This window comes from Oryzias latipes, chromosome 13 (genome assembly GCF_053564925.1).
Source record: "Oryzias latipes strain Hd-rR chromosome 13, Olatipes_Hd-rR_3.1".
In the NCBI taxonomy this organism is placed as follows: domain Eukaryota; kingdom Metazoa; phylum Chordata; class Actinopteri; order Beloniformes; family Adrianichthyidae; genus Oryzias; species Oryzias latipes.
Window position 1 is genome coordinate 6,910,390 of NC_136249.1, and position 25,851 is coordinate 6,936,240.

A 25,851-nucleotide genomic window follows, 5' to 3' on the forward strand; every position below is an offset into this window, starting at 1 on the left:
AATATTTAACCCTTGTGCTATCTTAGATGACCCCCCCCCCACCCTTACATTGACGTGTTCTTCCTACCATGACAAAGGTGGATAAAGGTGGAAAGATTTCATGTAATCCATGGACACCAGTGAAGATCACAAATCATTGAAGAAAAAAGGTTCAGCGCACTGTCTAGTGGGTCTAGATGACCCAACTCCCAATGGTAAAGTGTCTAGGATAGCATGAGGATTAATACAGAGGACTTTCAACTGATTGGAAAAAAGTTCAAATTGTTACTTTCTCTTCAAAAGAGTTAAAAGGATTAGACAAAAGTCAACTTGAATCATTTTTCTTCCAGGAGGGTATTTTATTATTTACATACTGAAGTTCAGTTATAATCATGGCAATAAACGTAAATTTTTCTACAATCCAGTTACAAAATGAGTGGCGTTTCTCAAACAACCCGTTTTAATATTGGGTTGACAGGAAGAGACGCTGGAATGTGTGGCTGCTGTGACCCTCAGGAGCTGAAATAAGAGGCTGAAGGCTTCATGCTGGGCGAGGTGAGCTGGCGCTGATGGGAAAAACCCGGAGACTGGGATGTCTGGCCTAAGAAAAGACAGAAAACCAAAGTTGATCTTGATAGTCAGCTATTCTCCAGAAAACCTGGAGGAGTCTAAGACAAAGTTCTCTGTTTTCAAAATCGTCTTTCCATCCATTTTCAAAGCATTATAATGAGCTCAAATCAAAAATCCTGTCGTTTTCTAGAACAGTTTCTGCAGAGCAGCGGGTCACTGGCAATTCATTGACGATTCACAACAATTTCAATGAAGAGATACTTAGAAATAAGAGTCTTAATCCTAATTTTCTTGAGAAAAATGCAACGTTAGAAACACCATTTTCATTGGAGTAAGTCTTTCAAAGAAGGTGAAAGTCACCCGAGGTGAGCTCTGTCTTGATGTTCACATCAAAGCTCTGATGTCTGAGGAAAGCTTCAAAGTTGACGGAGGCGTCGTCCTCCGACAGGCTGTGAGGCACCTGGCCGTCGCCGGGACGACACACATCAAAACGAATCCACCTGTAGCTGAGAGAATCGAGTCGAAGCAAACAGTTACAGAAAGTTACGTAGCGAGTGAAACGGTAGTTTCACATCATTTACACACATCAGTTGTTCTGTTAGATGCACAAAAAAAGGACGTTTTATCCCACAAGCAAAAATGGAAAATAGAAAACAAACAGAAGCAATTCATGTACAAGCTAGTCTATTGGAAAATCACTAATTTACTTTGAAAGAAAATTTGAGAAAAAAAGCATACACAATGTTTTTTTTGGGTGGAAAATCGATAGTTACTGCCTAAGCTGCATTTACGTGTTGCATTTGCGAGCTCCAGGACAACTCTGGATGAGGTTCTGGATGGTGGGATGAGAGAAGCCAAAGAAGTCTGCCCCCGATGGGACGACTGGAGCAACAGGCTTGGAGCTACGAGAAAGAGAATTCTGGTGAGAAATACGGAAATGGTTTGGCTGCAGATCCAATGTCTTGTACTTTAAATACAGTGAAGGCGTTGAACATATCAGGTTGTAGCTGGAAAAAACCTTGAAACAAATTCCATAGATGTTGCTTAAGGTCAGGTTAAAGGTCATAGGCCACCTCTCATCAAGCCGTAATTTGACTTGTTTTTAGTCAAACTGCACTATGGGCTCATTTTAAAAGGCATTTATGGAACAAAACACTAATTAAGACAATAAAGGGAATGAAACACAGAGGAAGCATGAGCGCATTGTGTCATTTATTTCAGATTTGCATTTCTTCTTTTCTTCAGTTTGTAAGGACACTCTTCAAATCTCACAAAGAGATTGTTAGGTTGATCAAACTGCTCTCTGTGAGCCGGTTGTGACGATGGCCGGGGATCCCATCCACCGTCTGAGGAGGACCCTACACCAGTGTTTTTACACCTCTTTTGAGCCACGGCACAGTTCAACCTTGAAAAAGCATCCAAAAATTAAAAAAAAAGGAGAAACTCATAGTCTGTATTGATCTACAGCCCTTCCACAATCTCACATGCATTTTTGTGATGATTGTGGCAGAAAAAGCTGGAAGCTGCAGCTGTTTTTGCTAAAAGATGTAATAAAAGTTAAGTTAAAAGATTTAAAAACTGTTTGATGTGTGTTCGTTTTGGTTTCAAGACGTTTAACAAGAAAGACTCATTGTACGCTGAGACGCTGTCACCTTAACCCAATGCCTCATGGGAGATGTAGTACCAAAACTGCAGCAGATCGTTTCTCTGAGCTTCATTGTTTTGTTCACTTGTTCCACGTCTGACACCAGATTCTGGGGAAAGCTACACCGCTAAAGACGAGCTTTAGCTGGTATTTTTGTTGGAACTGAGAGACTTTATGAGCAGAATCTGAACAAGGAAGTGAAGACTTTAACCACTTCTGATTGGTCAGACTGATGACATGTGATTAAGCCTCCAAGAATGATTGGTGGAGACAGTTAAAGACTTTTCCACAAGCAGCTGAAACTGTGGCTAAATCGCGGTACCGTCATTCTTATCAAAATGTCTTTAATAGAATCAAATAAACACAAAGAAAAAAGTATTTTATGGTCGTTCATATTCCTAACTACTCAGTGTTTTATCTGGCCCTGTTTGGATGAACAAAGAGCTGATTTCCTGGAGATGGGAAATGTTTTTTTTTAGATCATTTAATGAGGGTAATTTTCCCACGGCACACCTGACCATCTCCCGCAGCACACTGGTTGTAAAACACTTTTCTAAAGGACTGGAAGACTTTGGCTTCTACGGTGGCTCAGTGCTCAGAGAACCCCGAGGTTCCCACAGATGTCATTTTACCTGTTAGATGCAACGGCTTTGAGTAAATTGGAATGGCACATCAGAGCGGAGGACGCCACGATGGCGTTCTGCGGATCTTCTTCAGGCACAATCTCAAACTAAAGATGGGGATGAAGAATCTTCAATGACACTTATTTCATCTCGTGTTACAAACATTGTCTAAACTTTAGAGAAGTCTCCTAGAGGCAACAAGACTGCGTCTACCTGAGGACCCGCCCCCCCGTCCTTGATCTGGCAGGTGTAGAGACACTGCTGCTCGGGGTTCTTCATGCTGGCATAGATGCGAGTGCTGCAGAAGCCCACGGGGTAGATGGCACACTCATCGTGGAACAAGGCTCTGTCTGTGATGATCTGGAAGGCGTTCGGGAGTTTGACCATTTGACTTTGAACAAAAAGACCAAGAACCTCTGAAATGGTTACCTCTCCCAGACTGTACACCGTTAAACCCCCGAGGACGATGGGAAAGACGGGGCGACCTGACGAATCCAGAGGAATGGTCTGCACCAGCCGCCGCGACCCATCTGCCAGCTTCCTCTTCTTTGACATTTTTCTTGGACCTGAAAAACGCCGTTTCAGAACCGTCTCAGACGACCCGTCTACACCACGCCGCACAAAAGGCCCGTGCTTCAATCAACCACCTTCCTCTCTTCCGTTTTCTCTTCCTCGCTCCTTTCTTTCCTTTTTGGGTTTCTTGAGCAGCGCTTCTTCTCCGGTCGACGCAGACGACATGAAGCTGTGGGTCGTGGTCAGACCTGAAGGCCCAGAAGCACCGGAGGACAACGCCACGGACGGCGCCGGTGGAAGCGAGCTGGAGGTGGGTGTTGGGAGGATGTCCCCCTCTGGCACAGACTGGTACTGGAGCAGCGTCTTCAACAAGAACCTGACACAGAAGAAGATTGTTGGGGAAGGTGTTTAAAATACACAGAATAGAGAAGTTTTAGGGACTTCCTGTACTTGCGCTCCTCCTTTGCTCTCAGGAACTTCTCCTCAATGTGAGCGACTTCATCGCAGAGAGCTGCGTTTTCCTGAGGATTTAAAAAAAACAGCAACTTTTGGAATTTTTGGTCTTTTTAATGGCAGTTTTTATTGCAGCTGTGCTCTTACAAATATCATGGCCCGCGCAGCTTTGCGTAGCCTCAAGTACTTGAGCCTGTACTTCTCGCTCTGGGTTTTCCGCAGACCTCTCTTCATCTTGGGTCTGTGCTCAGAAGACGCGGAGAGCGCCGGATAGGCCGCCACGGAGGCACCAGAGCCCGAGCTGGACGTGGCACTCGTCTGCGGCGATCCCAGGAAAGCTTGGGAAGTGAAGGCCTGCAGAGCCTGCTGCCGCTCTTCATCAGTCTTTGGGATTTCAAAAACAAAACACATAAAGGTGAATTACCAACGTAGCATCAAAGAGCAGCACTGCCTCAGAAAACTCACCAGTAAGGCAAAGACTCCGTTCCTGTTTTCAATCCTCTTAAACCTCCTGCTGCCTTTTTGAGTCTGAAATGAAAGTTGAATGCATCAAGCAGAAAAAAACTTTGTTTTCTTTTTCAAAATGTGTGTCTTGAAGGCATCAGAGGACACATATACTTATAGCGCAGTCTCAGATCTACTGTCTTTTTAAATGATGAACAAAAGGTAAAACTGTGTGACCTAAATACAAAAAGCACACTAATAATGCATTTCCTAACCTCACGATACATCACAGCTTCCAGGCTTGATTTTGCACTGTAAAGAAAACGTTTTAGTGTTTTTATTTGAACCAACTGTCAATCAATATAACACAAAATGATTGACGTACTTGGATTGAACGAGCCCCCTGTCGATGATTCTCTGTTTGATTTCTTTTATGTGCATGGGGCGTCCAGCTTCCTCCAGGACGATCTGCGTGGAAGAAAAGACAGGAAACCAGTAAAACAACCTAAAAGAAACAATAAAGGATTTTCAAATTAAAACGCAGGCTTAATACCTGAGCAGCATCAAGCCAAGTGAGGTTTGGTTTCTCGGCTATTTCATTCGCGGGTTCACTAAAAACAGAAGAAAAGAAAAGGTTACATGATCCAGCGTCAATGTAAACATTAAAAAAAGAACAACGCTTGCAGGTAAACATATGCCTCAGCTTTTCCGGTTTTCTTCATCTTCTTTAACAGAAGACGTGCTTGAATTAAAAAAGGCTGCTTTGTTTTGCTTATTAACAACCTCTCGAGGGTTTCCGCAGCTCCAGACAGGCTCGCAATGCTTTCCAAAGCTGGAAACAGCGCATAGCTTCCCTGGCCGTCTGTCTCCATCTCGGACTCGAAGGTGTTGAGTGATTCCATGAAAGACAAGGAAGGATAAGCCTCCGTCCTAAAACAAAACTGTACATTTAAGGTCGAGCTGGCTTTCGGTCGTGACGTATCTTGTGTTTCATGAAAATAAACCAAGTTTATTAAAAAGAGATTGGTTATTTTGCACAAATAAACGCGATAATAGAGAAAATAATAAGAAAAAATGAATACCTGTTTGTATTTGTTCCCCACTTTTATCTTCCGTCCACAGGCGGAACCTTTGTTACGCTACAGTCGTGGAATGTTTTTTCAGTGTTTTCAAATATTAGCAAATCATATCTAAACTAAAATACATTTTATTTTAGATACAATACATTACATTTTAATGAATATGTTTTTTTTATTTAAAGCAAAGATTGATTGTTTAAAGACATTATAGAAACAAGAAGGGAGGATATTTTTGTTTGTACCGCACATACAGGATATCCGGTTCAGAAGTTGAACGATTAACAAAATAAATGAAAACATGTGGTATTCCTCAACGAGTTTTATCCAGTGAGTTTTATCGCTAGAGGAGACAAGCCCGCTTGGGAAGCCTGCCCCGACGGTGAGGTAGCTTTCATATAATTTATCATATATATATATATATATATATATATATATATATATATATATATATATATATATATATATATATATATATATATATATATATATATATATATATATCATAGTTGCAGGACTTTTACAAAAAACAATTATTACAAAGAATTTTTTAATATAATTTTTAAACATGTAGAAGTTTTAGACCTTTTTTGACATGTAATTTAAATTATTTAGGAAAGCCCAACAACAAGTCAATAGGAAGTCAATAATAATAATAAATAATAACAATATATACACAGAATAAGTCAATAATTATAATAATAAAAATAGATCAATAATAATAATAATAAACAATCAATAATAATTCAATAATAATAATAAATGATAAGAATAAATCAATAATAAGTCAACAATAAGTCCAAAAGTAAATAACAAATTTACCCTTAAAAAAAGGAAGAAAAAGAAAGAAAAAAAATAGATTTAGGATTCTTTCTCAAATATTTCCCAGACAACAGTACGACTGGCTGAGACACCCATTTACCATAGCAGCATCTGCTGACGACGATCAGGTCATTGAAATCACGTCAGACTCCACCCTGAGGATGAGGTTTACAGCACAGACACTCCCTGAATTCTGCTGGGTGTGGAGAGGGAGCATCCACTGATGGGGCAGACGGCTGGGGGCATTCTGCTTTCGTTCTACGTTCTACGATGTGTGGCACAAAGCAGACATATAGCAGCCATTAAAAGAAATGTGTTTCTTTTTGCACATAGCTTCAATATTGTAATATGTTCTATTGAATTATTATACTGGTGGGGGTCTGAACTTCCTTGATTTCCGTACCATAAATATGACTTTTAAAATTAATTGGATCAGACAGTTTCTGAAAAACCCAAGCTCTGTGGAATTTAATTTAGATATATTCTTTACAGAAACAAAATTATCTTTATCCAATTGATCATAATCTCAGATTAGTCCATTATTCAATCAACAGGGTCAACTCTACACTACACTGAATGTATTCAGTTCTACAAGATCCCTGTTTCTGTGAAGGACTTTTCAGTTGGTTTTTCAGTTGTTTCCCTCCACCTCACCTATCTTTATAGAGGATCTCCTACTTCATCTACTCCCCAACTACAGCTTCACGTGACGGAAACTGCTGTCAGGAAAACTCTGTTTCTCAACTTTAAGAAATCGAAACAAAGCCGTCCAAAAACTGTTTCAGCTGGAATCCCTATAGCCATAACTTTCTGGTCGTCACTTCATGGTCAAATTTGTTGGGAAAAGTTTGGGCTTCTGCCAAACAAAAATCTTATAAACAACAAAGTTAAAGATATTTTACTCAAGATCATTCATTGGTTTTATCCAACAAATCAGTATGTGCAAATGCTGAAAAAGGATACTACTAAAAATTGTTCTTTCTGTTTTCAGTTTGAGGAAACATTGAGGCTTTTTTTTTGGACTTATAAGTACAATGAAAAAATATGGGACAAATTAACAAATCTGATAAAAACTAAAATGTATTTACTTTATTTACATTAACATGGAAGCATATCTGATTTGGTTGAGTTAATTATGATTATACATTTTTGTCTCATTTTTATTTAATAAATCTCCTGATTTTATTAACCAAGTATTATATTCACGAAACTAAATTTAGCAATAAAGCTCCCAATTTTGTGAATTTTCTAGACCAAATTAGATTTTACTTACATTCCAGTTCCCCCAGTACAAACAAAAAAGCAATTAGAATGTTTTGCTCAGCTCTATTATAAAATATAACTTTATTTTGTTTTTGTATCCCGCCTGGCATTTACTTTGAACAATTGATGAATAGTTTATTGTTCTTTGCTGTATGTCACTTGTGTTCTGAAAAAAAAAAACATGGTCCAATGTTGTCCTTACAAAGTGAATGATCATTTATTTAATTTTTCTGGTTTCTAGCAGCAGGAATCTTTAAGATTATGGTATATGGTATTAAGTATAAATGTTTTTGGCTTACTTTATCACAGTTTTTCATGGTGTGGGGGCGCAGGGGAATGAACATTTTTCTTCCTCCAAAGGGGCGAACAAGAGAAAAAGTTTGAGAGCCACTGCCGTAAATAGGAACCTAATGAGGATTGAATGTGGCTGTGACTCTCACAGGAGACCTCAGGAGAGGAGGAGCTCTCCAGGAGAAGCCACAGCCTGCCAGACTAATCAGACATTTCAGGACAGATCGCCACATGTCCGCGCTTGGATTCTTCAAAACCCCACCAGTTCCCAACATGAACACCTTCACTCTGTCCTGAGGTTTTCCTCAGGTCAGAGCCTGACCCAGAAATTGATGAACTTGCATCTAAGAGAAGATACCAGGTTTAGACCAACGTGCAGACAAAATCAGAGTGTAGCAAACTGAGCTTGTATACCATAAAGGTGAAGCCCCTTTGAGCTGAGTCGATTGTGGGTTTTTCTTTGACTTCAGATAAACACCACACATTAGTTAGGCCAAACGAAAAAATAAATAAATGAATAAAATAATAATTTAAAAAAGTAGTTATGCCAAACAATCCTTTTCAATAAACTCAGTCTCTATGATTTCATAAATATCAGTGCATTATTGTTTTAGTTATTTATTTTCACCTTTTGGCTTCTCCCCTGAGGGGTTGCCACAGCACGTACAGTACAGACCAAACATTTGGACACACACAAGTTTTAGAAGAAAATAAAAGCATTAAAAAAACAACAATGTCAGCTGCAATATTTAGACCTACTTCAGTTTTAGTCATCAACCACCTCATAATATATATATAGTTTTGGTTGTTGAAGTCATTGTGGCAGGAAGCACTAAAAAATCATGCATTCCTAGCTATGAGGAGAAATCCTGTTCTTTATCTCACTTCTCCTCTTCTTTTATTTTCTTCTAAATGGGGCAGCAGATGGCTTTGACCTTTTTTTGTCCGCCTCTCTGGCGTTTTGCCGCTTGACAATAGACGTCCTCACCAAAATCCTCAACTAAGCCAATTTTCCCCTTGGTGACCTCATTGTTTTGGGTTCCCTATTTTTTTTGGGCACACAAAAATTGACAGAAAATGCAGAATTGTAAATACCTGTATTAAAATGTAGGTTATAGAATGTCACATGGTATGACTAATCTATAAAATATTTTATGAAGTACACCCCGCAACCACCTTACTACCTCATCTGTCCACTTAATTTGGGAGAGACCCACAGTTGAACTGGTTCCCTCCACCCCTCCACTCTTTCTTTACATGCTTTTCCGGTGCTTTCTAAGCCAAAAGGAACGCTTCCCGCGCTCCTGCCAGCTGAGCACGGCGCGTCCAGGGGGCGCTGTTTTGCTGGTTTCAGGCCGTTCCAGACACCGTGATATAACAGATATGGAAAACCCTATCCAAGTGTTCAGCCGGCACCCCCTTTGAATTGGCGCCCCGGGCAACCGTTAGTACTGCCCGTACCTAAAAATGCTACTGTTCACTGATTCAAACAGGAAGTTTGACAGAGACTTTTTTTTTATGCCGGATGCCCTTCCTGACACAAGCCTGTGTTTTCAAGGCACTGGGAGGGTCTTGCCTGAGGACCCACTCTGGATTTTAGCTCATTTTCCTGTGTGACAGTCCTACACACAGCCAGCTAAGCTGTTCAACCACCTGTGTGGTTCAGTGTCTTGTCCAAGGACAATTTGACACATGGGCAGGCAAGGCAGGAATTGAACCTGCAATCTTCCACTCAGAAGATGTAATGCATTACAAGTTTTATTTAGGGCATTTTGATTGTTCTTGTTTTTGGCTCCTCACTTAGAGTTCTCATATTTTTATGTATTTTATTTTTAAAACCAAATTATCTTTCATTGCAAGCTAGGCGAGGCAGACCCAGGCGCTGGAACCCTGAGGGAAAACACAAGGTGAGTAAGTTGGTGAGTCAAGTTTTTTTTTTTTTTTTTTTTTTTTTTTAAACTTGTCCTGTCCAACAGCTAGGCAAACAGATGAGAGCTGAGGGCCTCTTGTGTTGGACATATTTTATTTTAACAAGAGGGGTTATTAATCTTCAGACAAACCAAAGGTATGTCTGAATAAACCCCTTTTGTAATTGAGGCCAAACTTTATTAATTTCAATCATGTTTGAAAATCTTTGGTGTTGGACCGGACGGAAAAGGAAAGAGGGGAAGAAGAGAGAGGGACGTTGGAGAGAGGGGGGGGTAGGAGGGTGATAATAGGAGGGGAAGGGGGGTAAGATCATGAAGCAGCATAAAGCAACAAGTTTACTGGTTGTTAATCATTATGGTACGGTTCAAATGTGGTACAAAAAGGGCGGGGCCTGTTCACACACACTCAAATATTATCAACACACCTGCTAGCCGCAAAAATGTCCACATGTCAACATGCACACAAAACAGATAGTGTTCACGAACGCATACCTATGCCTTTAAACCAACTAGTGTGAAATCTTTCATTCATTCAATCATGCAAACTATTAGTGCAAAGGTGAGCTAACACCTGTGCTCAAGTGAGTGTTTATGTTCTTCTAAAATGGATGGTGGAATGTGAAAAGAAGGAGGAGGAGCGCCCAGCCACCCCAACACCCAGACCCCCGCCGCAGCAGCAGCGGCAGCCGGAATTCCCCCAACGCCATACGGGAACAGGCAGGGAACAACCGCCCCCCGGGCGACCAAGACCGCCACCCAGGCTAGGGCCAGCAGGACCGCCGCGAGGCCCCCAGAGCCAGAGAGCAGGGAGGCGCGGAGGGAAAGAGAGCGCCGCCCCAGCCCAGCCAGGAAAGCAGCCCCGCCGCCGCGCCGGAAGAGCCCAACGCAGGGCCCCACCGGAGAGGGATGCCCACAGCCCCAGACGAGCACCCCACCACCACCCAGGAGTTCCGGGCATCCCCCCGCCCCGACCCCAGGTACGACCAGGACCACCCAAGGGAGACCCGCTCCGCACTACAGGCAGCCACCCACCCGGCCCACGGTTGGTCCAGGTAGGAGCAAGGCAGGGGCCCGCCGCCCCCGCCCAGTAGGGGGGAACCCCGGGGAAAAAAGGGCGGCCCACAAGGGGTGTTATAAATATGGCCCGACCAGGCTCGGCCATGTTGGAAGTTTGGCGGGGTCCAGCGCCCAGGGGCAAGGACCAGGACCCACCCCCCAGGGACACGAACACCCCCGGCTCAGGTGTAATATGAACCCCCCCCACCGTGCGGAGAGAGCACCGCCGGGCCCAGGGAGCCGGCACCCAAGGGACACGGCCGCCATCGCCAAGGGGCCCGCACCCCCCACCAGGGAAGGGGTAGGGGACAGATGGACCCAGGTCCCACCTTCCTTGTAAAATGTGTGTGCGTGTATGGGTGTTTGAGAGGGTGTTTGTGTGCATGTGTGTGTGTTTATGTTTGAATGTATATATTGAAGGGGGAGGGGTGTGTGTACTAAGGGGGGTGCAGTTAAAATTGGCGAGTAGGGCACTAAGGGGACATCTCCTGATTACTCACAGTGATGTCCCCTCACCCTCCACACCAAGGGGCCCTAAATGTCTAAGGTGCGGTTAAAATTGGCGGGTAGGGTGCCAGGAGGACATCTGCTGCTTGCTTGCAGTGATGTCCAAGCACCCCCCCTACCAAGGACCCTACATGTCTAAGGTGCAAATAAAACCGAAAGAGGGGGGGCCCACTCCATACGGCAACCATAGGAGGGGGGCCACTGCCAAGTAGCCCCCCCCAAGGCGCATCGCAGGCTAGACCCCCCACCCCCTCACCCGAGGCTGGTGGTCGGAGTTGGCTTGTGGCGAGGCTGGAGGTCAGCGATGGCTCGAGGCGAGGCTGGAGGTTCTTGGTGTTCCAAGAGGTTCTGTGGCTCAGGTAATCCGGTGACTCAGCTGTCCACTCGTGGTCAGAATGTCCTGAAGGCGGGGCAATACAAAAGTTAGACGTGAACATGAACACTTGGACTAAACTAGACGAGAGACGAGGTTATGCACCATCAGGGGCACTGAACTGGCGATGAATGCTGGTTCTGGATCTCCTTATGTAGGACTGGTCGCTGATGAGGTGAGTGGACACAGCTGGGAATCATCAGAAGCCAAGCAACCACTTCCGGGTGGGCCAGGTAAAAGTCTTCGATCAGGAAGGGGTCCAGGATGAGGGAGCGGGAGATCCAGGACCGCTCCTCAGGACCTTAACCCTGCCAGTCGACCAGTGTTAAAATAAATTTGTACATACATTATCCCATATTTACTCAGAACTTCTGTACTGTTGTGTTATCATATATAATAAAATGTGTTCATTGTTTTTCTGCGAGGAACGTGATCCTGGGAATGCAGTAAATGATTTTGTATTGACCCGGCGACAGCTGTTCACCTTGAATGTGCAATAAATCGGCCTAACCTACAGCGGTGAACAAATGATCACAAGGGATGTTTTGATTTGCTTCCTGTCAAGAAATGTTCAGATTGGTTTCCTAACTTATGTAAACCATATGTGTGTGTGTGTGTGTGTATGTTTCTATCCCTTACCCTTTAGACATAAATGTCACATGTTGTGTGTTAGGAAACACCCAGATTCTAATAAAGGTGGGAGCAGAGCTTTGCAAAACTCAGAGCTTGTCTGAGTACAAGCTTTACTTTGCTCTCCACGTGAAAGGAATTCCTCGAGTCTGCTTCCTTTCTTTCGGCATGCATATAATTGAGAAATGTTGGATTAGTTTTGGATCTAACAACCAGGAACTGGCACCCGGACATCCAATACCTGGCTAACCGTGAAGGCGGGGGCGCCGTCGATGACACGGGCGGCTGGAGGGGAAGCAGACGGTGGGCACAGAGGACTGTCCATAACAGGTATGATTAGTGAGACATGGAATGAAGGGTGTACCTTGAGAGCCGCCGGGAGTTTAAGACAGACTCAGGAAGGATTGATGATCTTGGAGGGGGATGTTCCGTGCCGAGAGCCAGACCTTCTGTCCAGGCTGCTTAGTGGGTCCCACCACCCTGTGTCGATTGGCGATGCGGCAGTTGCTCTCCTTGGTGCGGTGGAGAGCATCCTTGGTCTGGCGCCAGACGCGTTGGCAACGCTGGAGGTGTTGTTGGACAGACGGCACCGCCAAATCGAATTCCTGGGACGGAAACAGAGGTGGTAGGTACCCGAGGGCGGTTTCGAACCGAGACACCCCAGTAGCGGAGAATGGATGAGCGTTGTGAGCGTACTCAATCCAAACCAGAAACTGGGACCAGTCCTTGTGATTTTGTGACGCCAGACAATGGAGGGCCGCCTCCAGCTCCTGATTGGCCCTCTCTGCTTGGCCGTTGGACTGAGGGTGATAGCCAGACGATGCTCCGAGGGCGGAGCAAAAGGCCTTCCAGACTTGCGAGACAAATTGGGGTCCCCGGTCAGATACAATATCTGACAGGATGCCATGGTGATGGAACACAAAGTTGACCAGGGTGTTAGCGGTTTCAGTCGCGGTGGGTAGTTGAGGAGGGGGAGTAAAAAGAGCCATCTTAGAAAACCGGTCAATAACGGGGAAAATGACAGTTTTTTTTTATAATTTTATTTTTATTAGTTTTTGTTACATGAACACAAAGTTCAAACATCACAAAAAAAAAGAGAGAAAAGAAAAAGGTCAAGTCTAGGTGTTTCATATATCTATCTGTTGTACAGTGTCCATTTTTTCCACTTTCGGTGTAATTGTGCCTCTTGCAGCTTCAGCCTGTATGTTATTAATTCCATTGAATGCATGTTGTTGATTGTTGAAGTCCATTGCTCCTTTGAAGGGATCTCCGTAGTGCCCCAGTTTCTGGTTATTGTTTTTTTGGCGGCTAGTGACATAACTTTAAATAAATATTTGTCACTTTGGTGGATTAAGTTTCCTGAAAACATGTACAGATAAAACAGTTCTGGCAACAAAGGAATTTTGTATCCCAGCACTTTGCATGTGAGATCGCCCAGCATCTTCCAAAATCCTGTTACATTCTGACACTTCCAAAATACATGAGAGTGGTCAACATTTATTTCTCCACATCCGCGCCAACAGCTCTGATTTGTTTTCAAATGTTTGTTCTTCAGTTTAGGTGTTATGAAAAATCTAATAAGGTTTTTCCAGGCAAACTCTCTCCACGTTCGGGATCCAGTGGTGGTATGGTGGTGTTTCCACATATCTAACCAGTTCTGTTCAGTTATCCTTATGTTTAGTTCTCTTTCCCAGTTATCTTTTACTTTCAAAGTTGTGTTTTCATCATATTCCATCAATGATTTATATAGCATACTAATCAATTTAGTATTGTTGTCTTTATATGTCTTTGTTATTGTGTGAACTATCCCGCCTTCATCCCCAGAGGAGTCGCTCTCTATTGCTTTCTTATGGTAGTTTCTCATTTGTAAGTATCTGAAAAAAATCCTGTTTTTCAAGGTGAAATTGTTTAGTCAAGTTCTCAAAACTCTCCAGCTGTCCGTCCTTTTCTAGCAAGCACCATGCTGTTATTCCTTTTGTAGTCCAATATTTAAAGGTCTGATCATATTCTGCTGGTTTAAATTGCCTGTCATATGCTACCCATTTTAATTTTTTTGCACTATTTAAGATTTTGTATTTTTGGAGTAGTTTGAACCAGTGTATGATTTGTTATGGGATCTAAATGCCTTTTCTTTGTTTCATATAACTCTTTATCACCAATAATGTTTTGAATAGGTTCTTGTAAAGTTTCACATTCAAAATTTTTCCATTTTCCAGTATAATGGGGGTTACACCAACAGCATAAGTACCGTAATTGTGAGGCTATGTAGTATTCTTTCAGCTTTGGTAATGCCATACCTCCTTTGTTCTTTGGAAGCTGGAGGGTGCCGTATTTTATTCTGGATCTTTTATTGTCCCATATGAATCTGGATATTGTTTTGTCCCACGTTGCAAATTGGGTGTTGGAGACCTGTGCTGGTAGAGCTTGAAATAAAAATAAAAACCGCGGCAATATATTCATTTTCACTATTTCGATTCTAGAGCTGAAATCTAGTGGGAGTGTTGACCATCTTTCTATGTCTTTTTTTATCTTGTCTTGTACTTCTGAATAATTTTTAATGTTTATATGTTGAAAGTCTTGTGTTATTTCTACTCCTAGGTATTTAATACTTTTCATATTCCAATTGAATTTAAAGTTGTTTCTAATGTATTCAGAGGGAACATAGTTGAATGTTAGAGTCTGAGTTTTTGAAATCTTTATTTTATATCCCGATAAATTTTCAAATGTTCCCAACAGTTTCATAAACTGTGGAATTGATGATTCTGGTTGTTCGAGGTACGCTATTAAGTCATCAGCAAACAATCCTATTTTATGTTCAACGCCATTCATTGAAACTCCTTTAATTTCAGGTTTTTCTCGGATTGCCTGCGCCAGAGGCTCAATAAAAAGAGCAAACAGAGTCGGGGAGAGTCCACAACCCTGCCTAGTCGATCTTTCCAATTTAAATGTTCCTGTTAAATTCCCGTTTATTCTAATTTTAGCCGTTGGTTGTGAATATATTGTTTTTATAATTTCAACCGATTTGTTATTAAATCCCATTTTTTCTAAGACTAAGAATAAAAATTCCCAATTAACGCAGTCAAAAGCTTTTTCCGCGTCAATACTTAAGAGAACTGTACTTATATGTTCTCTTTGGGCTCTTTCAGTTATATGTAAGGTTCTTCTAATGTTATCGTGTGTCTGGCGACTTTTTATAAATCCCGTCTGGTCCTCATCAATAATGTCAGGTAAAAATGTGTTTATCCTGTTACAGATTATAGATTAAGAAATTGACCACTACATGCCTCGGGCGCTGGCCTGCTTTGGGTTTCATCGGGGGGGTTCTGTGTGCGTGCTGCATCTGAAGATCAAAGTCCGCCGGTATGAGAAGCTCTTTTTTAAACAAATCGTTTAGATAAGTTATAACTGAGCCCCCTTCAACTTCTTCTGGTAGCCCGAAGATTCTGATGTTATTTCTCCGGGCTCTGGCTTCAGATTCCGTAACTTTGTCCCGCAGAAGTTGCATCTGTTTTTGCATTGTTTTTAGCTCACCGTTCGCCTCCATGTTGCTCTCCTCCAAAGTTGCGATGCATGTCTGGGCTTCAGCTAGGTCTGCTTTTTGACTTTCCAGCGTGTTGTGGTGCTCCTTGAACTGTCGGTCCATATCTTGCCTGAGGGAAGATATTTCCTGTTTCAGTTCGTTCTTTGTCCCTCGCAGCTCTGTGTCCAAGTCATGGATCTGAGCGCTAATTTTTGCTAGCCCGTCTAGCATTAGCTTTGTGTCGCTGTGGCTTCGCTGGTTTTCGTTGTCCGAGTTAGCTTCGCTGACCGCTTCTTCGTGCTCAATATTTTCTGGTTCGGTCAGCTCGTTCACTTCTTTTTTTTTTCTTTGGCTTTTCCGCAGCGTGTTTCCTCCACTCATATCTTCTTTTGTGTTGTTTTTTTTCAAGTTTGTGGAGTTTTTAGTGAACCGAGTGCAGGAGCTTCAGACTGAGCGTGTCTCCTCTATGCCGGCATTCCGGAAGTCGGAAAATGACAGTTTTACTATGAGAGGGTGGCAGACCAGTGACAAAATCAACAGTGAAGTGAGACTAGGGGCGGCTAGGAGTGGGTAGTGGTTGGAGTAGTCCAGCTGGAGCAGAGTTCAAAGTCTTTGAGCGGGCGCAGCTGGTATAGGCCCCAATGTACTCACGTCTTTCTCCAGAGAGTGCCAGTAAAACCTCTTACGGATGAGGTTGATAGTCCGATGAACCCCGCCGTGACAGGACACCTTAGAGGCATGTCCCCAAGAAATGACCTCGGATCTGAGGGAAGATAGGACAAACAGAGTTCCTCTAGGACAGGGGTCGGGAACCTTTTTGGCCAAGAGAGCCATAAACGCCACATATTTTGAAATGTAATTTCGAAAGAGCCATACAATAATGTAGTGTCCCTTTCCCACACTGATGCATGGAGACTTAACCTCTTTTAAGGTTCTTTATTCTGGTTACTGCAGACCGCAACAAACGCCGTACAATTAATTCAGCAACTCCTGAATCTCTCCCGCCGAGACAAGAGCTCTTCTCCCTAGTTTATATTCCCCTGCTCCCGCTCCAACCCTCCCATTTCCCTTATTCGGCCCATAGCTGAACCCCATTGGTCCAAACTACCTAACAACAGGCTGAGCGACAGAACTGAGGGCCAATCAGATCTCTGCTTGATGCGTTCAATGAACTCCAGAACTTTTTAACGTGGCCCAACACCCACCCAGTCCAAGTCAGTAAGCAACGATGTTTAAAACTAAATATACAAATAAATATGTGCATTTGATGTAATTTAAACACTTTTAAAGTACAATAAATCTGTGGATTATTTTTAATAACATTGTTATGCTGTTGCTAATAAATGATGAGTATTTCTCGTAGTAGTTTTGCTGATTGTCTAGTCTGGTTGATACGTGGTGAGTTTCTGCTTCATGCAGGCGTTGAGATATTAAACGTGATCTTAGGTTGGTCCGAATGTTCTGTTGTGAGAAAGACTGCTCACATGCAGATACGGAGCCAAACACACACTGACATGCTGCAGTGAGTGACGGGCAGCAGGTTTTACGTTTTTACAATCCCTGCGCGATTCACCTTGCTGACTGTGCCCACAACCCCCCCCCCCCCCCCCGCCTTTCTTCCTCACACATCCCGTCCCCGCAACTGCGCACTCTTTCTCAGAGACGGGAGCGCGCAGTTTTAGGCACGGCAATTCACAGGTTTCCGGCTGGTACAAACTCTGTGAAATAATAGATTTTTTTCTCCATGCACCGCTACTACTGCGCGCCTCTGGCATCGCATCGCGCCCTAGAAGGACTGGTCTAAGGAAAAAAAAAAGTATAGTTAAAGATTTGGTATGGTGGGTTAAGCGGGAAAGATGTTGATCCCCTAGACCAGAGGCTTCGATGGGAGTATCTAACTGTTCTGTCGGTAGAGAGAGTTTGGAGACGAGATCGAAATCTATCAGGCTTTGTTCTGCACCGGAGTCTATGAAGGTCTGCAAACTATGAACTTCTGAATTAAAACAGATCTTGACAGGTAAGAAAAAAAAACAGAGTCTGTGTGACGCACAGAAACACCCGCCCATAGCCTGCCTCCTAACGGGGGATTCGGGAGTTTAAATGAATTGGGCACTGATTTACTAAATGTCCATGTTTGCCACAATAGAAGCACAAGCCTTCTTCGCGACGCTTTTGTCGTTCTTCAGCGGATAGTTTGGAGTGTCCTGTTTGCATAGGTTCCTCTAATGACTTGGGAGGATGAATGATCTGAGAGCGAGGAGGTGAGTTAAGAGTAGCGGAGGTGGCTGTGGTATTGTTAGATTGTTTGCACTCATTGAGCCGCTCCCGAAGCCGGATATCAGAACGGAGGGCAGCGGTTACAAGTTCTTCATATGTGGTGGCTTCTGGTTGGGTCCAAAGGCGATCTTTAATAGGTTCATTTAAAGATTTATAAAAGACACCTTTCAAAGCTTGATCGGGCCAGCCGGCTTCTACCGCTAGGATGCGGAAGTCAATCACATGATCGCTTATCGAACGATTGCATTGCTTAAGGCTTAGCAGTTTTCGGGTGTCTTCTTCCTGTTTGCGGGGCTGATCAAAAATTAACCGGAACTCACTGATGAAGCGATCATAGGACAGTATAGAAATGGGGTTGGCCGAAATGTATGCTTGAGCCCATTGTAGCGCTTTATTGCGAAGGGAGTTAATGATTAGCGGCGGCCATTCGAGTTAAGGCATCTGCTTGGCGTTCGAGCATGATACCCTGCTGGTTAACTGCGAGCCGAAGTCCTTCCGGGTCAGCTGGGTCTGGAGTTTTGCAAATTCGTTTAGTCATTGCAAGCTAGGCGAGGCAGGCCCTGCGCTGGAACCCGTGAGGAAAACACAAGGTGATGAAGTTGGTAAGTCAAGTTTTAATGATATTCTGAGTTGCTTGAGTTCTTGATGTGGCTGGAGGCTGGAGAGCAGCGGGTGAAGTAGCTGGAAGTAGCTTGAGGTATTTATGGCTTGAGGCTAGGCTGGTGGTCGGAGTTGGCTCGTGGCGAGGCTGGAGGTCAGCGATGGCTCGAGGCGAGGCTGGAGGTTCTTGGTGTTCCAAGAGGTTCTGTGGCTCAGGTAATCCGGTGACTCAGCTGTCCACTGGTGGTCAAAATGCCCTGAAGGCGGGGCAATACAAAAGTTAGACGTGAACATGAACACTTGGACTAAACTAGACGAAGGATCAGGTTATGCACCATCAGGGGCAACACACTGGCGATGAATACTGGTTCTGGATCTCCTTACGTAGGTCTGGTCATGATGAGGTGAGTGGACACAGCTGGGAATCATCAGGAGCCAAGCAGAGAGGGGAGGGGGAGGAAAGCTGACAGAGGCACCATGACATTATTCAAGAGTGTGAAAATTTACAAACAAGATTTAGTTGATAAAAATAACTAGAATGCCATCAAGCAGAGACTGGGTCTCAATTTTCTCCAGTTTCCCAGGCATACAGAAGGAAAACGACATGGACGACCAAAATCACACGTTGATAAACACATAATATAGCAGTAACATTGTGAATAAGCAGTAACACATGGATTTCATCCGTTGGTGCTTATGGTTTCCTGGAGATGCAGTGCAACGTGTATAAAAAAATACAAATGTATTTTAAATCATCTTCACAGTTCTACAGAGTCATGGGAAAAGAAAAAGAAAAAAGAAAAACTTTTCCCCACATCCTTTTCTTGCTCTTTGTGCAGCTTTTGAACTTCACTCTTTGAAAAAGGCAGTTTTTTTTATTTATTGGAAAGGCCTGTTTTAAGACACAATGTTTAAGAAAACATGTTTTGAAGAAAAAACAACATAATATTGACACAGAAATGACAAAAACATTTTGAAAAGAAATGTTTAGCTATGTATTCATTCAAAGACAATATTCATGCTCAGCTTAATTAGCAGCTTCAAAATATACTCAAAAAGTTCACTGTTAATACAACTATTTAAGTCTGCATCCCAGCCAGGAGTTTCCAGGAATAATCTTCACCACCCGTTTCTGTTTCAAGTCATACTGGTAGGATTTTGGCCCACTCAGGAGAAAGATGCTACCTGAAATCAGAAAGCAGATGTCAACATTGGTTTTCCTGTTCAGGTTGACTCCACACAAACGCCCTTTCTTTAATTTTTACCGTGTATCCTGAAAGCCGCATCCACTCGTCTTGGAAGTCCGCGCGAGTTTCTCTGGATGAGTCTGGGGTAGCTATATTCCAACTGCCTCTTGACCTCATCAAATCTGGTTTTGGATTAAAGGTCAGAAAATGTCGGTATTGTGAAAAAGTGCAGCCACACCAGTAATTACTTTTTGTACCTAGTTTCCTTCTCTTTTTAATACACTTATATGGCAAAGTTCTTTGCAGCTAAGCAACTATTAAAAAAGAATCAAACTGTCTCAATGGATTTAAAAAAATCATTTTACAAAAAGTAAGCAAATTAATCATTTCTTTTATTGACGGTGTATAAAGGTGGATTGGCCCTTTGGGATGAAACATCTCGTTTTCTAGATGTTACTGTTATTATAAAATTTGTGGCAATGGCAGCTCAGCTACTTGATATTTTTGCTTTATTTTACAGTAAACATTGAATTTAAAATATTGTACTGCTTCTGTTGTTACCTGTAATAAAACGGTCCAGTAAAGAACACAGTTTTTCCTTGTTCGCTGATGTGCACGGCGGCGTCAATGTGCGTGACTCTTGAGGGGAAGCCGTAATCCTGGATAGAGCCAACGCGGCTTCTTGACTTTAGTTTTTCAACCACCCAGTACTTTTGGCCTAAAAAGAAATGCATTTTCTCACACAAGGCCAATGCAGAAGTCTCAAACCAATAAGGCCCGAGTGACACTTTGCACACTCTACCGGTGAATATGTACGCCTCTCCTTTGGAAGGAATGTCATAAGCTGCATCGATACGATCATTTATTCCAGGTAAATACGTCTTGATGAGGCCTTCGGTCAGCTGATTCCAGTAAGAGCCGTTTATTGTTCTCATCCACATGTGCCTTCAAAAGAAAAGACAGAAGCTACCAATGGAAAATCATCTCGGTTGGCGTTCTGAAGGACTGCAGAATACCTGTTTTTTAACAGAACTATAGAATCGTCAATAATGGCAGCTGCATCAAAAGAAAAGTCAGGATCACAATTTTGCGGTGCAGTTGACTGAATTTCCACTTTTTGGTTGGGTTTTCCTGAAAAACAGAAATAATATTTATTTAAACGTTTTTAATAAGGAAAGAGTTTTTCCCTTTTGCTTTTTGGAGTGGGGAGTTCACGGTTACCATAGAGCATTTGAATCCCAAGCATGTCATCTTTGGACAGAGCGTGCTGGGTGCTGCTGTGATACCGGTAGTTTGGATACATGATGGCGCTGCGGTCTTTTGAGTGAGACAAGCCCAGCGAGTGACCGATCTCATGAGCTGCAACAGCAAACAGGTTGTAACCTGAAAGACAGTCATATGACATCAAATCATAAAGGACCTGGATAAAACAGTTTCGTTAATATGGAAACTTCATGTAGAGCTCATGGCAACAGTAGCTAAAGGTACAAGGTTGTATTATGGTACACTGAAAACCACGGAGCCAAGACATTCTGACCTCCAGTTTGAAGCAGCTTTGAAATCAAAGGTAACTAGAGGCGGATCACTTCACCAGGTAACCACTTGAAGCAAGTCAGCCTTTATAAACTTTAAAGAAAAACAGCCTAGCTTCACCTCGGGAATAAAAATGTTTGCACTGTGGTTTTTAAAGCCTTTTTATCTGTATATGGTAAATAGCGTATACTTGTATAGCGCTTCTACCTTCCTCGAAGGCCCAACGTGCTTTACATTCATCCATTCACCCGTTCATCCATTCACCCGTTCATCCATAAATCCATTCACCCGTTCATCCATTCAGACATTCATCCATAAATCCATTCATCCATTCACCCATTCATCCGTTCATCCATTCACCCGTTCATCCATTCATCCGTTCATCCATTCATCCATTCACCCGTTCATCCATTCACCCGTTCATCCATTCAGACATTCATCCATTAATCTATTCGCCCGTTCACCCGTTCACCCGTTCATCCATTCACCTGTTCATCCATTCATCCGTTCATCCATTCATCCATTCATCCATTCACCCGTTCATCCATTCACCCGTTCATCCATTCACCCGTTCACCCATTCATCCATTAATCCATTCTCCCATTCATGGCTACTTCTCTGCTAACCACTGGTGTCAATCTTCCACCAGAGGCAAGGTGGGGTTCAGTGTCTTGGCCAAGGACACTTTGAACCTACAGTCTTTCGATCAGAGGTCGACCGCCCTACCACTGCACCACGGCATATAGATTTAACAATCCTCAAACTGGAGCTTTATCTTTTATTTACAGACGACCAATAAATCCAGCATTCAAGAGAGGTCTCATCGGATATTTCCAACAACTGTCTGGTTTATTTTTTCTTTGTGTTTGGTCCTTTAAATACATTTTAATGATCAGACTAGATGGCTGAAAAGCTAGCTTTTTAACCAGCTCAACACAAACTAGGTTTCCCCATCCTCTTTAAAGTCCAACTCCAATCATTTTCTGATTTATTTTTTAAGGCGTCCCCAGTGCTCCTTTATGTATGATTTTTAGCCCCAGTTAAAAAACCTGAGTCGTTTCATAAGTTCATTAAAAATTCACCTGACTGTTGGTGTGGAGTAAGCCTGCGCTCATTTCCCATCATCCACCTGCTTCCACTCTCCCCCGCTAGCTTCCAGCCTCTCACAATCGCTGACTAATATTAGCAGTGCAACAAAAATGGACGAGCAACATCAGAGCCATCCAGCCATCCAGTTCTGATCCAGTTTCCAGCTCAGAAGAGGAAAACAAAGACGCTAATGAATCTAGTCATCTTCAAGTAGATGCATCAGGATGGAGTGGAGCAGGGAGCTGGTGGCCTGTCGATCGCAGGTTCAACGTATTAAGCTTTTTCAAACAGCATTTTTTTATTGACTATGATTTGAATGAAGAAATACTATATTAAAAAATAAAACACACTTTTAAGTTTCATTTTCTTTAAAAATGTTCCCCATCATTGAAAAAAAAAGCTGCAAGAACACGTTAAAACCACCAAAACACCTTTTTCATTGGAGGGGGTCTTTACAGGGTAACCATAGAAAAGTAAAAAGAAATGCTGAGGTATTGTGAGTTAAAGTTTGTGTTTGGTTTGTGTTTTTCTCCAGACTACAAAAAAACACTAACCTTGGTTTCCTGCCGTCCACGTCTCATCTTCATCAAAGTGCACATCCCCCCCCATTCTTTCTCCCGGCTGAAAGGCGTGAGCGAGCACACCGCCAGGTCCATCAAAGGGGAAGAAATCTCCGTGAGCTGCAGCAGCGAGAGAGAGGCTTTGTAACACTAGAAATGACTGTATACACCAACCCAACAGGTGCGCCATAGAAATGTGCTTAAATTTACTTTTTCGGGCAAAGGTGAGTACAATATCAGCGCTCCCACTGGTGACTTGTGTGAACCTGAGCGGAGCTGCTTCCCTCCACATTTTCAGAGCTGAGTGAAAAGCTTTTTCCACATCCTCTTTGCTCATGTCCGGAGTGTATTTTGCAATCCTGCATTGTGGTGAAAAAGACAAACGCACAGATGATGCATTCAGGATTACCAAACACTTCTCTGTCGTGTCAGATTAAAGCGTTGGCAGATGTGACCTCACTTGTATGTGACGTTGTGATTCTTCCACTTAGGCTTGAAGGGGTAAAAACCGAAGTTCTCCACATCTGGAACTCCACATCTGGGCAGCTTCATGACACTCAGAGTGGAAGAGTCCAAACCTCCAGTTTCTCTGAGGCCAAAAAAGTTTTGCATTTCTCTGATCTTCATCTCCATAGCTGATACAGACCTAGTCCTCCTCTGTGGAAATCGGTCTCCTCTGTCTGTTTGCTTCAGACCGTAGAATGTCTTGAGGTAGATCTGTTGAAACACATCGTACGTCATAACTCTAAATTGTGTTTATTTTGTCTGCTATCATAGATTAAAGCTTAGTAACACAAAGGTTTAAAACAAAACAGAAGATTCATTTTTGCCAAATTACAACAACACATTTTAAAAAGGGACACAATTAATACAATAGAATAAAATAAAAATACAATTAAATAAGTCACTATGACTGAGTTTTAGGGCCAGTTTACCAACAACTTTTTCTTTTTAATTATGACTTTTAAGTTGTAAATTTACGAAAAAAAAAGTCATAACTGTTAAATTACGTGAATAAAGTTGTAAATCTACGAGATTTTTTTCTCCTAAATTTAATAATTTTTAAAAAATCAATAAAATTTAAATTTATTTAGTTTAATATAAAATTAATACGTTTTTATAAATTATTCTCTTCTAATTTGGCAGTTAGCACAAACCTCAGCCAGCTCCACATCCTCAGGCTTGAGATGTTGATTCCCATCAATTGGTCGAGTCCAGGAGATTTTCACAAACACCAGAGAGCTCAAGACAGGTATCCACAGCAGCCCCATGCTTCCAGTGTTCATCTCACAAGGCTTCGCCTTTATGGGATGGCGCTTCTGGCTGATCACGTGAATCACAGATTCAGGGAGTTTACACCAGATTGCAGCCGTCCTGATTTTAAGAGGTTCTTGCGGTTTGAAGCCCTGTAAAAAATGCATTTTTGTCTGGGATTTCTGTCTGCATCAGTTATGATGTTTGCATGGCATGTTGCACAGTATAGAATTTAGTACAGAAAGGTGGGAAAGAAATAGCTAAGTGGACAGGTTCAAACCTGCAAGAGTTTGTGTGCACAAACCTATCCTCAGCCTTGTTAGCAAAACAGACTGAAGGATAAAAAGATAAATATCTTGGAACATTTTAGGTCATTCTGCTAAAAGCAGCTCTACTTTTCCCTTTACCCATGATCAACATGTATTCTATTGTACAGTGTTAACCTCTTCTGTATCCCTTGTGCTATCCTAGGCACTTTAGCATTGGGAGTGGGGTCATCTAGACCCACTAGACAGTGCTCTGAACCTTTTTTCTTCAATGATTTGTGATCTTCACTGGTGTCCATGGATTGCATGAAATCTTTCCACCTTTATCCACCTTTGTCATGGTAGGAAGAACACGTCAATGTAAGGGTGGGGTCATCTAAGATAGAACAAGGGATACAATGATATTTCAACCATGTTTTCCACTTCTAAAGAACAGGAATGTAGTTTTTTCCCCCATCAGGTTGTATTCAAGGTTTTCAGGATTCTTTTTTAACTGCATGAGTTTTATTCAAGAGTTTCAGCAGCAAAGCAGGAATTTGCTGTTTCACTTTAAAACCGTGCTAGAGGGTGTAGTCGTGTATCATCTGTGTGGCCAGAGATCAGATGAAATCTAAAAACCAAACAACAACTAAAAAAAAAACAACAGAAAACAACGATTTTTAAAAGAAATACTCTAAACATCACATTAAGTCTTTCACACTTTTGATCACGGTGGCGTCTGCTGATGATTGCAAAATGCATTTTTGTGTAAAATTACAGTGTGTTGCACAGAGTGGCAAATTATATGGTTTAGAAAATAGATGGCATCTACAGTGGCTGTAAAAACTGAAGGAAAAAAAACTAAACCTACATATCTACCCCTAATTTTACACTTTGCAAACCCCCCCCCCCCCCCCCCCCCCCCCCCAAAAAGCTGCCGACTGTTCTTCATACCATAGTATGTCTTTGGTGGCACAAGTGCATAAGAAATTATGTAAAGCTATAGAGATTCTTAACAGCTACCTGTGTTTGCTCTCCATCTTTAATGAACTCTACAGTCCTATATTCTTCTATGTACCCGAAAAGAAATGGTACCATCTTGACCTCTTTTTTCACATACATCTGACAGAAATGTGAAGCAAATTTGTATGTTTGCTGATCTTCACCTTCCAGCTTTACCTTCCCCATCAGCAATGATGGATGAACAGCATTGAAAGCCTAAAAAAATCAAAGGCTAACTCTAATATTGTTCCCAGGGTCCATGGATTCAGTCCTGTGCAAGAGTGCATGAACATAAAAAAAGTCTGAAAAGAAACAATGTAAAAAAAGGTTTACATAGCAATTTAAGTAATTTTGTCGCGTTTTTTTTATTAACTAAATAGCCAAAATTAAGCTAAAAAGAATCAATGCTTG

General features: G+C 42.4%; 1 protein-coding gene across 1 annotated transcript; it reads right to left on the minus strand.

Moving 5' to 3' along the window:
* Positions 1-318: 318 nt before the first annotated feature.
* Positions 319-24,247, minus strand: tbrg1 (transforming growth factor beta regulator 1). The gene is made up of 28 exons (XM_023961739.2): positions 24,097-24,247; positions 23,400-23,656; positions 23,150-23,298; positions 22,934-23,059; positions 20,979-21,140; positions 20,774-20,888; positions 20,560-20,702; positions 20,319-20,475; positions 19,836-19,939; positions 19,647-19,755; positions 18,135-18,170; positions 16,345-16,456; positions 15,705-15,948; positions 12,620-13,026; positions 5,011-5,366; positions 4,781-4,838; positions 4,613-4,695; positions 4,503-4,539; positions 4,249-4,311; positions 3,931-4,167; positions 3,781-3,851; positions 3,465-3,706; positions 3,247-3,383; positions 3,031-3,177; positions 2,827-2,924; positions 1,341-1,451; positions 910-1,055; positions 319-580 (listed from the first exon to the last, which is right to left on the minus strand). Exons 1-28 carry the CDS (start codon positions 24,223-24,225, stop codon positions 492-494), a joined length of 4,125 nt encoding a protein of 1,374 aa, XP_023817507.2. The 5' UTR covers positions 24,226-24,247; the 3' UTR covers positions 319-491.
* Between the last annotated feature and the right edge of the window lie 1,604 nt (positions 24,248-25,851).

Coding starts and splice junctions, on each gene's coding strand:
- tbrg1 (XM_023961739.2), bottom strand. CDS start 24,225: ATGAACACTGGAAGCATGGGGCTGCTGTGGATACCTGTCTTGAGCTCT. Junction 20,889..20,978: donor TGGGATTCAAATGCTCTATG/GTAACCGTGAAC, acceptor TCTGTTTTTCAG/GAAAACCCAACCAAAAAGTG. Junction 5,367..12,619: donor CTAAGCAGCCTGGACAGAAG/GTCTGGCTCTCG, acceptor CCACGACTGTAG/CGTAACAAAGGTTCCGCCTG.